This window comes from Netta rufina (assembly GCF_964035555.1).
Source record: "Netta rufina genome assembly, chromosome: Z".
Taxonomy (NCBI): Eukaryota; Metazoa; Chordata; class Aves; order Anseriformes; family Anatidae; genus Netta; species Netta rufina.
Window position 1 is genome coordinate 44,560,101 of NC_140126.1, and position 16,250 is coordinate 44,576,350.

The window sequence follows — 16,250 nt, forward strand, 5'->3', positions numbered from 1 at the left end:
ACAGAATGACTCTCTTTTCGGAGTTTTTCCTCAAGTCCGTGGGCTCCCTTTGTGCAGACAGCTAGCAACGGCTCTCCACCGTGATATTTTATTTTTCCTGTACCTCGGGAGAGCAGGAAAAAAAACCCCGTGCTGAACACGTTCCTCCAGCCACACACGCCGGTGTTCTGCCCTCTACCTCGCCGTACCCTCGCGTTTGCCCACCGAGGGTCACCATTTAAAACACCGCCTCAAGCTCCGGCCGGGCTCCGCCAGCAGCTACCGGGGTGCCGGGGGTGCCGGGGGCGCCGAGCCCCTCACACCCGAGCCCCCCCCCCCCCCATGGCCGCCACCACCACCACCACACGGCGGCGGCGGCGCCGCCCAGGCCGCGGGCCGAGGCCCCCCCCGCCGGGCCGTTACGTAACCGCCGTCGCCCCCCTCGCGCGCCGCCGCCGCCGCCACCACCGCCGCCGCCCCCCGTCCCGGCGGCGGTTATGCAATGCGCAGCACACAGACCTACTGTAAGCGCGCCCCGCCCCGCCCCGCCACGCCCCGCCCCGCCCCCTGCCCGGCCCCCCATTGGCCGCCCCCCGGCGGCTGGCGGCGCCGATTGGCCGCGGCGCGGCCGCCAGTCACGGCGCGGCGCGGCTGGCATGCGGGCTGCGCGCCCCGCGCGGCGCAGCGCTGACCTACTAACACACATCCCTCCGCGCCGCCGCCGCCGCCGCACGCTCGCGGGCGGGCGGGCGGGCTGAGCGGGGCGACGACGCTGCTGCTGCTGCCGGTACTGCCGGTACTGCCGCTGCCGGTACTGGTGCTGCTGCTGGTGCTGCCCGCACGGCACCGCACGGAGAGGAGAGGAGAGGAGCGGCCGCACCGCCCCGCACCGCCTCGCCCTGCACGCAAGGTAGGGAGGCGCGGCGGGCGCGTCCGAGCCGTGCGGTACCGTGCTGTGCGGTGCCGTGATGTGAGGCGGGTGGCGGCCGTTACATAACCCGCACCGCCGGCGGGATGCGGGCTGCGGGCTGCAGGGTGCGGGGCGCTGCCCTGCCCTGCCCTGCCCGTCCAGCCGGGGCGGGCACCCCCCGGAGGCTGCCCCGCAGCACGGCGGGGGAGCGGGCGGCGCCGCGGGGTGCTGCCGGTGTACGCCGTCCCTGTTTTTTTTTTATTATTATCGTTATTATTTTTTTCGTGTTTTGCTTTTTTTTTTTTTTTTTTTCCTGTTAGTGTGTGTGTGTGTGTGTGTTTTCGGGCGCTGCGGGGCCGGGTTCCTGGAAATGCGGCGTTATGTAACCGCGGGGCTCGCCGGCAGCCGGGCGGGGGAGCGGCAGCGGCAGCGGCCGGGCCGGGCGACAAAGAGCAGCGGGACGGCTCTGGCCCCGGAAAAAATAAAGAAAAAAATATTAAAAAATATATAAAAATTAAAAAAAGAAAAAGGGGAATTAAAAATATATATATACATATATAGGTGTATGTGTATATATATATATATATATGTGTGAGGGGTGTAGCAGCGGGGACGCGGCGCCGTGCCCGGGTCTGTCACGCCGCGGGACGAGCCGTGCCCGGCGGGGCGGCCCCGGGCTCACACTCGCACTCACACTCACTCACACACTCACACTCACGCTGCCCCCGCTCCTTGCACGCGGGCGTGCCCGGCGGCTGGCCCCGCACACCCGGCCCGGCCCGGCCGCGGGGCGCCCTTTTTATTTTTTTTTTTGGGGGGTGGGGGGGGGGGGCAGAGCCTCTCGGGACCCCCGCGGCTGGGGCCGGCCCCGTTATCGGAGGCTGTGGGCGCCGTGCGGGCGGCGCACCCGCAGGTCGCTGTGACAGGCGCCGGGGCCCGGCCGCTGCCCCTCGTCCCCCGCCCTGGGTCCGCCAGGCGGCGGCGGGCGAGGGCTGGGGGCGCTGCCGCAGCCCTTTGTTCGGGGCCGGGGCCGCGCCGAGGGAGCGGGCGGCCGCCATGCGCCGCCGCCGGGCACGGAGGGGCCGAGCCGGGCCGGGCCGGGGGGGGAGCGGCAGACAAAGAGGGTCCGGCCGCGCCCCGCCGGCACCGGGACCGGCACCGGCACCGCCCGGCCCCGCGGAGCGGCTCGGGGTGGGCCCCGCCGCCCGGGCGGGCGACGCCGAAATCGGCGTCTTTGTCACCAAAAAAAAAAAAAAAGGCTGCCGAGGTGGCCGTAGGGGTGGCGGCGGCGGCGGCAGAAAATGCCCCAGATGGGCAAAACTTTCCGGCGGGGCGGCCCCCGGTGGGGGGGGGGGGGGGGTCAAGTGCGGCGGCGCCCCGGTGGCGAGGGTCTGGGAGTTGCTGCCGTGTCAGAAGCGAGCCAACCTGATTTCTCTTAATTAATCAATTTATTTATGTATTTTCTCGTTCTTGTAACTTCAGCGGTTGCTCGCAGTTTCATTGTGTTCCCTCCTGTGTACGTAACCCACTTTGAGTCATCCTTGCCCTCCTCGGTAATTAATTCAACCCAGGGGCTAGTTTAAAAAAAAAAAAAAAAAAAAGTGCATCGCTTCTGTGGTCCCCTGCTCCACCAAAATGCTGGCTTTTATCGGAAATGTGAATGAATAAGGATTCGGGTGTTGACCTAGAGACCTAATTCAAACCAGCGAGTTCAAGGATTATTGAATAAAGATCCCTAACATCACTGGCACTGGCAGATACCGCTTTAAAAGTTCTCACATTACAAATGTCTTTATTTGACTGTTGAAGTGCTAACCCTCTTTAGAACGATCTGCCTTTACTTTCCATTTTTATTTACTTTCTATTTTTATCTCGTCTTATTCTCTAAAGGACTCTTAACTAGCTTTTATAATATCCAGCTTCCTGGATTTGACTTCAAAGCTTCAAGTTTCTGCTCTTGTTTTTTTTTTGTTTGTTTGTTTTTTGTTTTTTTTTCCCTCTCGTTTGTATTTTTTTTTTTTTTTAAGGAACTAATCTGAAAGGTGTCAAAAAGCTTAGAGTCTTCCCATGAGCAATATGAACTTATGTGACCTCCTCACATCTAATCTTATCCTAAGAACGAACAGTATTTACCACGCTTTAGCTGAAATTTGTTGAACATACATTCTTTCTATTGCGAGTAAAACAATGCACAGTCTACAAAAGGTATCAGCACCACGCTGCGTTTTCCAGTCCTTTATCTTGAAATAAAACTCCTAAATAAAATAAACCTTTAGCTCATTTTAAATTGACTTATTTTAGTAGATAGTTATGCAAACTATGTTTATGCAATAGTTTTTTTTTTCCAGACAGCAATCTTGCTGCTGTTATAACATCACTATGATGCAATAACATGAACAATAAAATCCTCTGTTTGAGTCTTATTGCACACTGTTAAGCAATGTATCTGACTCATCAGCTTAATTGACTCTTCTAGGTGACCTTGCTATGATCATTACAGCCAGTTATGAGATATAAATGTGCTTAGGATATGTAATAGAAAAAAAATGCAAATAGATGGCCAATTGCTGCAGACCATTCTAAGACAAAATGTCAGATGATTTCTGCTATGGTATTTTACAGTGCTTGAAAAAAACTGTTTTTTTTTTTTTTTTTTTTTTTTTTTTTAAACAGGTGATGTAACTGTCTAATACCAATGACAAGCATGACTGTCAAAAATAGGATTGCATAAGCAAGGGCATACTTGGGCTTGATTCAAAATGTGGTAAAAGCAATGTTCTTGAAAACTTGTTGTATTAAGAGGTAGACCTGAAGTGAATTATTATTGCCCTCCTTAGACATCCTGTGTTGTTTTTTTTTTTTTTTTTTCATTTTCTTTTCCTCATTCAACTGTTGAACTGAAATCTCATACTATGAGATTGAATCTGGCAACAGATAATACAGAAATCTGTTTTCTGCCAGATAAAAAGCTGTATTAAAAAGTGTTTTCCTTTTTTGAGTTGTTCCATCTTAGTGTAATTACGAGTTCTGTCCTGAAGCATTAGAATAATTAAGCAGTTTTTTTTTTCTATTATTATTTTTTATTTTTTGCCACAGAGGTGTCTTCACAGCAGTATAGGTGCCAGTGCTGCAAGACCTCCTCTTGTGAGTGGAACATGACAGCAAAGATAATAGGAATTAGCACAGGTGGTGGTGGTCTTCCTATCTGGACCATCTTGCCTGAGTGGGGCTCTGAAGTCGGCTGTTTCTGTGTTCCATTGGCAGTGCGTGGTAGACGCCAACATTTTACAAACATCGTTTATTTCGCATCTTTATACTTCAGTTACATAACAAATGCATGCTCAGGGCACCCGCTGGGATTAATTGACATAATTCTCCTGCCTTTAAATAGCACTATATAAATTTAGGTCAGCCAAAGGTCTGGTCCATGGTTGGCATTTTAAGAATACTGTTCAATAGGAGAGAGCCATTTGTTGTCAGAATAATTAACACTTGATTTTGTATTTTTTAATGGTCCTTAATTAGAACACAGATCTTATTCCCAGAACGTTGTTACTACTAAGTGATTGCTTTGTACACTCTAGTTTTTCCTACTGTCAAATAGCTGTTGAGATGAGGAGAAGCATACTGTTACACTATTGTTCCTTCAGTTCCTGTTGTTTCTATTGGGATTTTAGTAAAATACTGCAGAGTGAAGTGATATTTAAATAAAACGTCATGATTTATATACACACATATGTACCATGTGTTGTATAAGTGTAATTAAATATTTACACAAGTAATATATACATTTCCTTTTCTTTTAAGCTTCAAAGTTTCTCATGGCTCTTTGAGTAACCTTCTTAGATTTTTGTTCCCACCAATCTATTCCCGCTTATACCAGAGCAGCAAGCAGCCGGTTTAGGACAGGTTGAGCAGATCTGGTAGAAGCATGCAGTATGTCCTCCTAAGGAAATGGGAGAAAATATGGGTCATATTTGCTGCTATTAACCTTGACTGACCTTTTTGAGCAACAGCTACCTTTAATACACGTTTAGTTCCCTCCAAATAATAATTTTATTTGCATAATTTGTGTAATTTACCTTTGGGAAGCAAGCTATACATTAATGAATTAATTTGTAGTTATTAAGATAAACAGTAACTTAACTAATTTTCCTAACAACAAAAGCCTTTCATAAAAATTACATATGACATCAGCTTTCTGGGTACAGCTTGGAAGTGGGTAATAGGAAAATGTAATACTGTTGTGAGTGCTGTGATGAGCTTTAGTCTTTTTTTTTTTTTTTTTTTTTTTTTTGGCAGGGGGGAGAGGGATTAAAAGAGGGGAGATTTGAAAGTGTCATAATAAATGAATGATTCTTGATATTTCTATGGAATACATTGTTTAGCCATCTCCCATTACTTTCTTTCAATAAGAGAAACAACATTTTAGCGAAAATGGGTCATCTTGTACAAAGCTATCATCATCAGTGCTCCACTGACCTAATTACGTGCTGATCCTGGAACTGTAAGCACTTAAGATGCCCGTGAAGTTGTAAGAAAAGGGAACTCTGTGCAGGAGCAATAGTTCCGTGTTGCTCCTTGCTGTTGTAATGGATTCATGCTCTGTACGAGTGTAACTATATAATAGCAGTAATTGGCGGTAACGTTCATATCATAAATGCGGAAAGAGGAAAACCTCTTTGTGACCATGGATAATGTGTCTACTACTGCATAAAGTGCAGTTACCTCGTTTTTTTCCAGAGAGCTTGAACTTCATTTGCTCTACGTTGCCTAGCCCCTCTTGCCCAATAATCTGTGCTAGGGATAGCACTGTGCTGTTCCAGTGGGAGCAGCATTAAACCTTTTCTTTAATCAGAATATAATTTTACAAACTGTCCTACATAAAGGCAAGAAAAGTGATCTCGAGCAATTTGACTGGAGGTTGGAATGGAATTTGGGGGCCACATCTTCAGTTCAAAAGTATTTCCGAATTATGATAGACCTGGCAGGTGCAGAATCTTATGGCATAGCTTTTGTCTGGGAAAACCAGTAGATGTAGAGTGGCTCGCAGTAGAGGTAGAGTTGTTCCAAAGTGTTCAGTTAGGTTGTGTGCCAACCACCTAAACGAGTAAACTCGGTTTTGTCTCGTTTATGTGCAGTGGGGATGGTATTTTTCTGTACCTCCTTAAAAATTGTGTGATAGTTAGCTAATGTATTTAAAACACTTCGAAGATAAAAGTGTGAAGTATATTTTTCTTTTTTTTTTTTTTTTGAAGTTTGGAATGTGAACTGGTCATTTTGCTACCTTTGAGTGGGTTCTACACTAGCTTTTCAGTCGTGTAGGCACCTTTTCAGAATAAATATGAGGGAATGGTAGTAGGTTAATGAGACCTATGCAAAACATGGAAAACAACAACTAAAAACATGCAGAGACACATAGTAGTGTGAGCTCTTACTGTATTTCTGCACTTTACCATATAGTAGTTTGAATTATTTACTGAGAAGATGCTGATGGAGGTGTGGTTCTTTTTTAAAACAAGAAGCTGTGTTTAGCCTTTTTTCTGGTTTTGAAGGACAGATAAATTTTGGAGACAAATGGCTGTACAAAAGTGAAATGTATTTGAAAGCAACCAATTGCTAGAGATTTCACTTAGTTTAATAAAACTATTAGAAGAATATAAGTAATAGGTTATGCCATTCTGAGATTTATTTTGACATACCGTGCTTGGAGATAACAGGAATTATTTTGATAAATACAAATAATATACAGTTACTCTATGAGGAAGCTTACACATATGTGTGGAGACCCATATGCACTCTCCAAAGTAGGGTTGATTTGTGTAATTAGATTACATGGAACAGAGACAGCCAAGACTGTAGCCCTGTCCTTCAATCTATTGAAACATTTCAATTATTACAGTGTGAATACACAAATCCCTGGGATCATACCCTTAATGTACTATTTTGACACAATCAGACCACTTAAGTATTTCTTGAAGTCCATGGACAAATTAACTTTTCACAATTTCTGCATACGTAATTTCTTGCTTCAATAGTGTGATTTCTATAAAACAGTCTCTTTAATTCTTGGGTCTGGGATTGTATCCTACTTCTGTTCAAGCCAATGGCAAAATTGCTGTGGGAGCAAGACTGGGTCTGTAATTAAGTTAATAGGGTCGAGTGTTATTACATTGTTGAATTGGCACTCAATGCCATTAACATCAACCAACCAACCAAAAAAAATCTTTAACAGTGACTAATGTAAGGCAGTATTAAATGTTGGTTTTATAATACTTTATGAGGGAGTGATAAAGCAATTGAAAAATTAATCATAAGGGAAAATATTGGAATTTGAAATATAGTCAGAGGAGTCATTACAGTTCATTAATTTATGTGTAAATACTGATGTTTTCCAGTGGAATTATAAAATACAAGTGAAGCGAAATGGCTGTTTTTATTGAAGGCATTTTGCCATTATCATCAGATGGAATTTAATTTGTTTACAGACTCAGTATTGGGCTGATCCACATGGAGAACTATTAACAAACAGGGGCTCTTCCTCCTCTTATGTAAAGCAGCAATTCCAGTTACCGTGATAGAAGTGCTCAAGGAAAATGTGGAAAGAGTGAAGGATTTATTGTTTTGCCTGCTCACTGAAGTAATGGCATTAGAAAGAGCTACATAAATAGCAAATCAGTAAGACTATGTCAGTGGGTTACATTTCTGTCTTGACAGCCTTACTGATGGGCTCTGGCAGAAAGCAAAGTTGAATACTGCATGAAAAGCATCATTGTTTTGATACGCATTCATTACTTGCTGTAGACTTGTGTGCTACCTACATTCTGCCTGTTTATGCCAGGAATAATGCATATGGGAGGGAGAATGGCCAAAACAGGAGTTGTCAGTGCTAAAATGGGCAGGTTGTGTACTGGAACGGCCCAATCTGTAGAAGCCACCTGAATCGAGGGACACAAACTCCCTAGGTTGTTGGGTTTCAAGTGCAGCTCAGTGCCAGCGTTTGGCTGCTTGAGATAGTTTGGACATGCAGTTGGATTTTTTTACTGATACATAGATGGTCCTACTGATGAACTATGCCTTAGTCTACATTCATTTCAAAGAAAAGCAAACAATCTTTTTGCTAATTACTTTTCTCTATTACTGTCATTACTGGTGTCTTTTCCTGTGTCATGGTGCTGCTGAAGTGTGATCACTCTGAGCTGAGGACTGCATAGCTAGAGGCGAATTCATACTTCTTGCCCTGAAACAGCCTTGTTTAAGGATGAAGTTGTTCCTTCTGTAGGGTGGAAATGGGATGCTGGGGTGTAAGATGAAAATGCAGTTTGTAAACCAGTGTAGATATGGCTTCATTCTTCTAGAAATAAGCACAAATACCATGTATATCACTACTTCCTTGCTACTTCTCCTGTTTCAAGTAGGTGTAAATGTTCCAGGGAAGAAAGTAATGGTATATGTGTGGGAAAGGAATTTGCAGGTGGCTTCGCGCTGTTTCACACATCTCTGAATTAGAGATAATGAGGAAACAAGCGGTAGAAGCAAAAACCCGAGCAAGGTTGAGATAAAGTAAATTGGCTACATCTTTAAAGATGAACTTTGGGCAGTGACAAATTGCTGGCTGGCTCCAGGCGCGTCTGAGGGTCTCTGACCAATTTTATGATAGGTTTGGGCGTATGGACCGTGCATGGGGCTACAGGGAAAGTATATGTAGTAATGAAGAAGGGCAATAAACGTCTTCTGTTAAAGAGCCATTGGGCTCATGAAGAGTCCATGTCTTGCATCCCTTCATATATCTATGTTGCTATCCCTTTCTTAAGAGAGAATAAACTTCATTTGGCTTTGAGTTTAGCGCTCTAGTGCTGTAAAATTCAGTCAGATATATTCACTTGTAAGGCCCTGAAGTTGTTTTGAAGCCTTAGCAAGAGTTGGCTGAGATGCATGTTATGAGACAAGTGATGATTTCATAGGTATTCAGTACAGATAGGTATTCAACTTCTGTATGTGCTTTAGCAGATGGATGCATTTCAAAAGAAACACAGAAGTTGTCAGTGATACAAATGGATACAAGGATTGCAGTGTATCAGGGTGACCGTGGATCAATAGCTGTGCATTCCTAATGCTATGGGACAGTGAAAAAAAGTCTTGGTATTTTTCTCCTTCTTTTGTAAAACCACATTGCAGAGACTGAATGTTTTACAAATGCCATAGAAATTCAGGTGACCCATCTAGGATGTTTTATTTTTAAAAGCCATGTATGAAGCAATTTTTATTTATATGTATATATGCGTGCGTGTTTATGAAGTATCAGGTTACACCACAGTTGAAACAGTTTGCATGTTAATTAAAGCACTGAAGACTTGCAGCACTGAAATCGACAGAATGACTATACAGCTTCTTCAGCAAATTAAATTATGCTGAAGTTTTGGATGTTGCTTTGTTGTGGGACATTTTTTTTTTTTTTTAAACGTGATCCAGCTCCTACTTAACTTGACAGAAAATTCTTTTTGACTCCAGTTAGAATTTTGGACCAGGATCTAACTGTGTAATTACTTGTGTATTAGAGTTATATTTCTGCTTTACAAACATGGCAATTTGTGGTGCTGCTTTTGCACTGAAATGTTAGAGACTGTCTTTGGTGTGGCTGGCTTCTAACTCTATTTTCCATTAAGGCTGTATTATCAAAGACAAATAGTTACATGTCAGTAATTAACTATGGATTTTAGGAAATTCTTTTTAGCTGTTCTATTAAATGTGTTAATTTTTCATGACAGAAGAGTTGGCATGGTTTGATGGAACAGAACCCAGCTTGAAACCTGAGTCTTTATGACCCTACTTAATTGTTATTACATCACTCACTCCTCTTTGCCTTCTGGAAAAGAAAAGAGAAACTGGCAGAATACAATTCATTAATTCTTTTATAGCGTTCCCAACTGATAATATTAAAATTAGTTTCATTAGTCATTGTAAAAACATTCCCAATAAATGGTGACATTAATTTGAAGTTGCTGGTGGTTGTTGTTTGGACAAGAATCATTGCTGACCCAATAGTAAGTCCTATAAAAACAATTGGCATACTATGTTTATTTTAAAAGGAACTTGACTGACTCTGGAAAATGAGATATTGAGAAGCTGTGTCTCTGATCAAGATCAAATGATCTTATGAGAATAAAGCATTTTTGCATTAAGAAGGACTAAATAAGACATGCCAATTTAAGTGCAAAATTCAGTTTTAATGATCAAAATATCTAAAGCTAAAGGGTAAGGTAGTTTTCCTTTGTTAGTGGTAAGAATTTTAGATCTAAACTTTCACTTTAACATAAACACTGTTTTCCAAAGTTGCCCATGCCTCAGTAGTATTAAACTTTACTTTGATGCAGTAAGGATATTTTTCAAATTCAAATTATGTTAGTAAATGTTAAGTCTCTAATGTATTTTTCAGTACTGGTTTTAGCGTTTTCTTAGGAAGAGACAAGACGAAATCTTATGTAACGCATTTTTGTCTTGTAAATTTTTTAAGAGCTAGGTATATGCCAAAATTATATGTGTATGTTTACTAGTTTGAATCGGTCTGATTGATCAAAAAGCCATTTTAAAATTTTAAAACTACATGTGTGTGTCTATAAATCTTGTCATAAAAGTACACATATATATGTTTATATTTACAGGATATAAAAACAATAATCAAATCTTTAATAGCTTTAATGAATAGTGGTGTTATTTTAAGACAATAGAAAGCACTCCAGATTCTTTAGATCAGTTTATGTTATTTTTAATCCATGAAGGACCCAAATATATAGCATTTCTAAGTCACACGTCACAGCTGTTTTCAGAAGAGATGCTTTAATGTGGAAGAACAAGATACTTTCCAGTGCTGCTCATCAACATGCCTGGTGTCCTGCAGTGTCGAGTGTTAGAGATTTAAGTTTGTCAGTGATATCACGGAAAGTTCTGTGACAACGTTATGGTAGGATCAAAACCCAAATGTTTTTTTTATTGATATTTTTCCCTTGGATCATGATGTATTTGTTTTGGAAGCAAATCTGCTACCTAGGTATCATGAAGTATACAGTATCAGTTGCTTCAGTATTGAGCTTCCTTCACACTACAGTAGGATTAATAAACCAAACACTAGTCTACGATTATTATTAAAAATTCCTTTTGCAGTCCTCAAACCAATGATGCCTAAATAGTCATCAAATTCTCTCTTTTTTTTCTTTTTTTTCCAGGTTTTTTAGCAGATTCCCATTGGCTCTGCCAAGAAAATTGGATCTAGACACTTCTGTTTGAGAATATGAAACAAACAGAAGAATGTGTGTGGATTTAAAATCACTGTATTTATCAAGTTGTGGAGTGAGAAGTACTGGAGAAATAGCTTGCTCTGTCGCTCATTGTAGGTCTACAAATTGTTTCTGATGCAGCTGAGAAAAATGCAGACCCTTAAAAAGGAACACGGACCTGTTGACACAAGTAGCAATGTGGACAAAATCATGGTACTTAAGTCTACTTTAGCAGAAGTGTCTGAAGAGTTGTCCACAAATGAAGATATACTACTTACTGAAGCAAGTAGTGGAAAAAGCAAATCTTCAGCTTGCCGGAGAAAGCGTGAATTCATTCCAGATGAAAAGAAAGATGCTATGTATTGGGAGAAAAGGCGGAAAAATAATGAAGCTGCCAAAAGATCTCGTGAAAAACGACGACTGAATGACCTTGTCTTAGAGAACAAACTAATTGCACTGGGAGAGGAGAATGCCACTTTGAAGGCGGAGCTGCTTTCATTGAAGCTAAAGTTTGGTTTAATTAGTTCTGCAGCCTATGCCCAAGAGATACAGAAACTCAGCAGCTCGACAACTGTGTATTTCCAAGACTATCAAAGTTCCAAATCAAACATTAACTCATTTGTAGATGAACATGAACCATCTATAGTTGGTAGCAGTTGTATTTCTGTCATTAAGCATTCTCCTCAAAGCTCTATGTCCGATGTGTCTGAAATGTCATCAGTAGAGCATACTCAGCCAAGTCGTATACAGAGCAGCTGCAGAAGTCCTGAAAATAAGTTCCAGATTATAAAACAGGAGCCCATGGAATTAGAGAGAGAGCCAAGAGATGACAGAGGCTCCTATAAAGCATCCATATATCCAAACTACATGGGAACTACCTTTAACGTGTACTCACATTCTCCTCCTCTCTTGCAAGTTAATAGGTCCTCCAGTAATTCCCCCAGAACTTCAGAAACTGATGATGGTGTTGTTGGAAAGTCATCTGATGGAGAAGATGAGCAGCAGGTTCCGAAGGGTCCAATCCATTCCCCAGTTGAACATAAAAATGTTCATGCAACAGTTAAAGTTCCTGAAGTGAATTCTTCAGCTTTGCCTCACAAGCTTCGAATTAAAGCCAAAGCCATGCAAGTTAAAGTGGAAGCAATGGATAATGACTATGATGCCACACAGAAATTATCATCACCTATTGATATGTCCTCAAAAAGACATTTTGAGCTTGAAAAACATGGCGCACAGAACTTGGTGCATTCTTCTCACACTCCTTTCTCGGTTCAGGTGACTAACATCCAAGACTGGTCACTCAAACCAGAACTCTGGCATCAAAAGGAACTCAATGTAAAAATTCAGAGTGGTTGCAAAACTGGAGTTGTTGAAATAAAAGACAATATCTACAATGTCTCTGAGTCCGAAAACCTGTATTTGAAGCAGGGGATAGCAAACTTATCTGCAGAGGTTGCTTCACTTAAAAGACTTATAACTACACAACAAATCTCTGCGTCAGACTCTGGTTAAGTTACTACTGAGTAAAGGCTTACTGTTTTAAAGGATGTCATTTGCAGTAGATAAATATGTTTTGTATTATGCTGAATTTTCACTGGACTTGTGACGTCATTTCACTGTAATGTTCACATAATGTCTGATTGGTGTCCTTCTGTGCACAAATTATTATGAAGACTAGGTTGTGCTATGATCACTATGCCTTGTGTATAGTCAAGTAGCCTGTACAAAGGCTGTATATAGTGAACTTTATTTTCTTTTTATTGTTCTACTATAAAGTGTGGAAGTTACCAGTTACAATAAAACATGGATTGGTGACAAACACAGGACATCTACTCCAGTTCAGTTGATTTTAAGAACTTGTAAATAAGTTGTTAATTACAAAAAAAGAAAAAAGAAAAAAAAGAAAAAAAGAAAAAAAAAAGGCTTTTTCTTACACTGTGCTCAACTTCACTTACAGGTTTGGTTTTTACAGCTTAACTTAACCAAATTACAATTTACAACACATGTAAACCTTCTGGCCACCTTTTTCCTTAACACTTTTTTTAGAGGAGAATAGAAATAAAGTGGATATTTATAAATGAAACATTAACAATTTATAGCCTTAGCCTTCTTTAACTTATTTGTTAGTATAAGTTAACCAAAAAACACACAAAGTCTGTCCTGGTAGCTCTAATATCAACAGTAACCTTCTTCTCCTTTTATCTCAAATAAGGGAGTAATGAATTTCCTGAACGGTTTATTGTGACAAACCATTTTTTTATTTCAGTCTTATAACTCGGTGTTTTAGATGAAATTAGTTGTATTGGATTTGTGCATCTTCTAAGTTCTTCAGAGCCTTGCACTGATAGAATTAGACACCACCATCTTTGTCAAAGGGTGGTTTGTATGTGCAAGGGGTGCAGGCACAGAAGGAATTCTGCACAAAGGCTGTGTAAAAGCATCTGTCCACCCCATGGTTCTTTTCACAACAGAGCATGGGCCACCTTCAGATGAAGGATAAGGCTCCCCGAAATGTAAACTCTGTGCTCAACTAGGCAAATACCTACGTAAGGAGCAGGCAATAGCGGTAGCAGAGTTAGAGGAGATCATCTGCTACCATGTTCCCACCATGGGAGACAACACAACTTTAAGCATGAAGTAAGACTTACCACCAATTTGGCTTCAGTTTCAATGGTTTAGCTAAGTGAACTGGAATACCCTGGCTTACTACAGGGCGTTTTGCAAGAATTTCTTAAATGTAAATTAGAGAATATGTGGAGAACAGTACAACCCAGATTCTACCCTTGCGATTTATGCAGATGATGAGTTCTTCACCTGATGACTTTGGAGTTTTTTATCTTTGAGAAAAGCCATTGAACTGTGGAGACTAGAATTGCATCATATACCCTTTGTTTGGCTTACCAAAGCCTTTCCTTTAAAAATAAAAAACAAGTTATAAATAGAGCATAGATTTGGCAGAGGTCCTTTTCATGCTAATTCCACCTTCTTTTAAAGTACTAATAAATCAGACTAACAAATAAGCACTTCCTGAAAAGGCTTTTTATTAATTGCCATGCTGTATAATAGAATCTTACCATAGACTTAAAATACTAATTAAGAAAAAATGTAGGTAGTGGTTTTTAAATTCATACTTGACTTGAGTGAGAGGAAGTTTGTCAATTTTTTGGGGATATGAAAAGGAGTCTGAGTTACTCCTCATAGCTCTGAAGCTTGGTCCAGCAGTCAAGACAATGGCAAAACTCCCTGATGTCAGCAAGGCCAGGATTTGATGCTGTATCTTTTCAGGAGCTGATTCACAGTCATGTTCTGGGAGGACCTTGGCACAGACATCACTGGTACTTTCTGAGCTTTTTTGAGCCTTCTAACTGCTGTGCTGTATTTGTGGCATTCAGAGTTAATAAACTGTTATTCTTTTTTCATGCCTTAATAATACAATAGACCCCATAGTTGGGCTCTGTATGTATTTGGTAATTAATATAGATGACATTTCAATGTTACTGAAAATAAGCTCAGGATTATTGCATGAAATGTAAAAATTTGCATTGAATGATGGGGATATGAAACATGAGGCAGTGATTGCTACTGGCTCTTTGCTTGCTAAGTATCTTCTGTAAGCAACAACAAAATTCTTTAAATATTTTGCATATTATTTATCACATGTAATGTGTTCAAGGAGAGGACTTAAAACTCTCAGTGTTGCCATCTGTGTAAGCCTAGATCTATTGTTTTTTTTCCATTTCTTGTTACAGTTGTTTGTCATAATGGAAGAATGTTGTCCTCCTTCTAGCTCATTATATATTTTGTGTATCTGTTTTGTGCAATTAATACTTAACAGTAATGATGTAGTTAATTTGTTGAAGGATGTCATTGCAAGAAAGTTATAGCATGGAGCTTAGGAGCACAATCAGATGTTATTTATACTCCCTTTATACCTTAGTGTTATGCTTCATTTGAAGAAACAAATAAATAATTTGTCTTTTGTTCAAAACCAGAACTAATCACAACATGATTTTTTTGTATGTTCATCGTATTAGTGCAACACGTACGCATTAGCAGGTGTTAATTCTCCACTTCTGCAGCAAAGCTTCCTATGCTGAAGTTACTGCTAGTATGGCTGGAATTCAGAGTAGCTTGCACGAACTGAAGGTAGAAGACGCTGGAGTGTGGGTGGTAAATACAAAGCCAGACTCTTGGCTACAGTTTCAAACTGTCCAGACGAAACTCTGGGTGGTTGAACTAAGGGTGGTGTAGCTGGCCCCTGCACCCTCCACACCCAATGCTAGCCTGCTTTCCTTTAACAGGTGCTATCAGGGAAGAGGACAAGTGGCACTGACTGGGGGGAGGGAGGAAATGCAGCGGGACCCTGCCACCGCTCCAGCTTTCAGCAGGTGTATGGACACACGTAGAAGGGAACAGAGGAGCTGGGGAGTCAGGTAGCTGTGTCCTTCCAGTCTGGCATTTCCTGTGTGGTAGAAAACTGCCTCCACTAAAAGGCTATCCTTGGTTGGTCTACTAGTCTCTCCATTGGGGATCAGAAGGTTTGTTAGAGCTCGTACTGGGCTTTATCTAAGCAGGTACAAACTGGTATCACAGCCTCTAAGTTGTAAGAACTCTTGTAAGCTCAGTGATTCACTGAGAAAACGTAAAACATGCTGAAAGTGGAATCTTTCCCTTGCAAAGCAACACGGATGATTAGAAAGCAGCTGAAAACCGACTGTAGGGTCTACCTTCACATGGGAATATTAAGGAAGATCACACATGCAAAATGGAAACTCTAGCGACTTATCAGCATGAATTACTGTTTTTGATAGGAACATAGGCATTAATCATGTTAGATTTGTTTGGCTAGTCCTGAATCTTGCCTGCAATAGAAACATGAAAATCTTCCTGGAAAGTTTTAAGAAAAGCCAATGGCAAATAACTTGATTAACAAGGTAGGTTCTTTTTTCCAGTGACATCGACTGGTGGTTAATAAATACTGTGAAGTGTAAGAGTCAGTTCCTCTGTTATATCCACCTAACTTTAGCTACCAACACAGTAATATATTATGTTCCATCAACATGTTTTGGTAGGTACAAAGATTAAAT

The 16,250-nt window shown here is 41.5% G+C and overlaps 1 protein-coding gene across 1 annotated transcript; it reads left to right on the forward strand.

Moving 5' to 3' along the window:
• Positions 1-650: 650 nt before the first annotated feature.
• On the forward strand, positions 651-15,151 carry NFIL3 (nuclear factor, interleukin 3 regulated). The gene is made up of 2 exons (XM_084304720.1): positions 651-889; positions 11,113-15,151. Exon 2 carries the CDS (start codon positions 11,299-11,301, stop codon positions 12,673-12,675), a length of 1,377 nt encoding a protein of 458 aa, XP_084160846.1. The 5' UTR covers positions 651-889; positions 11,113-11,298; the 3' UTR covers positions 12,676-15,151.
• The last annotated feature ends 1,099 nt before the right edge of the window (positions 15,152-16,250 follow it).